General features: G+C 43.8%; 1 protein-coding gene across 1 annotated transcript; it reads right to left on the bottom strand.

Annotated features, from left to right (window-relative positions):
- Positions 1-594: 594 nt before the first annotated feature.
- On the bottom strand, positions 595-1,029 carry LOC149196895 (36.4 kDa proline-rich protein-like). Its single transcript, XM_089408483.1, has one exon. It carries the CDS (start codon positions 1,027-1,029, stop codon positions 595-597), a length of 435 nt encoding a protein of 144 aa, XP_089264609.1.
- Positions 1,030-1,437: the final 408 nt, after the last annotated feature.

Raw genomic sequence — 1,437 nt, 5'->3', positions numbered from 1 at the left:
AATGTTCTTTTTTAATATCAAAGGGCAAATGGAACTAAGCACTATACGCTGTACAGTACGGCATCTATAGAAATGATTGAAATTGAAATAATGACAAACATATTAATCGACCATTTTCACCTAAGATTGCGATTCATCATTGTAGTGTACCGCGCCAGCGACCGCGTTGGGATCCTGGAGAATCCCCGCCCGGTTACCAATTCCGCTCATTAAAGAAAAAACCGGTACTAAAATATATTATAATCTAACCGCAAAGCAGAAGCAACGTTACGATAGGAGAGAAATATTATTGACAAAGCTCTGATCTGATACAGTGCTCTGCTGAATCACATAGAACCCAGAAAATCGTGGATCCTCGTTTTTGGAAAAACAGAAAAAACAAATCTAGGCGGACCGACGTGCACAATCTTCTGTATTGCGTGGCTCAATCTACAATATACGTGAACATCAGTCTGATTATTGTCGCTCCATTTCACCTGCGGGCCATCCACAATCACTGTGAACATACTATATCGAAGTAAGCCAACGCAAATGAATCTTTTAATTGAATGAAATATTGGAGTGAAGGGTTGACGTGGCATGCAATATACCTTCCTAATTGAGAGGTGGGCATGTGAATCCAGGTGGAGGGGTCAGGCCGCATTGAATAAAGAGCTCCAGAGCCAGTGGTAGGATGACGTTGAGGTTGAGTAGTTTAAGGCGGATAGTTGTACATAAGCACAGCGCTGCCTCCAACTCTAAAACACCTGCCAACACTGGACAGCACTGGTTCACAACAGGGTCTCCAATGCCTATGTGAACCAAACCCCCCAACAAATCAACGCAGGCTCCTAGTTTCAGTGCATCTAAAGGACATGACGAACTTCCTCCGCCCGATCCGCCGCCTGCAGGGCTACTTCCGCCGCTTGGGACGCTAGGAGTTCCTCCGCCAGGAGGACAGTCATAGCTACCGGATGCCATGACAAGAGCAGGCATGGTGGTTGCTGCGCAAATCAGAACTATAAAAAACAATGCTACACGCTTTCCCATCTTCAATCAAGTGCGATGCTCTTCCTTCCTTTCTCTTTGATTAAATGAATATGAGAAGTGAAAGAAACCACGCAAAGGCAAAAGGAGGGAGTTGCATATTTCAGCTCGCACGGGATGGATTTTATAGGAGCTGTGTTACTTTCACAGCACCATTTTCTTAATTCAATATTTACATTATTTTAATAAAGTCCAGCGAGGAAATGTGATTTCCGCTCAGGCTGCCGTATGGGGTGCTTGACCTTTAGCAATAATGATGATATAATAATGCAAAACTACTGACTTCCATGTGAACATAAAACTGACCCGTGAGCAACAACTTGGAGGTGATTGAGTGAGGAGGAAGCATGGCGCTTCTATTCTCCTCAGTTCGATTCCCATTGTTTTTGTAAGTTCCAATTGTGTTTCAGA

Source organism: Pinus tabuliformis, chromosome 2_2, assembly GCF_031772625.1.
Source record: "Pinus tabuliformis cultivar Carrire ecotype Pingquan chromosome 2_2, CPIR1, whole genome shotgun sequence".
Taxonomy (NCBI): Eukaryota; Viridiplantae; Streptophyta; class Pinopsida; order Pinales; family Pinaceae; genus Pinus; species Pinus tabuliformis.
The sequence above is the reverse complement of the archived record's forward strand: the minus strand, read 5'-3'. Positions and strand labels throughout refer to the sequence as shown.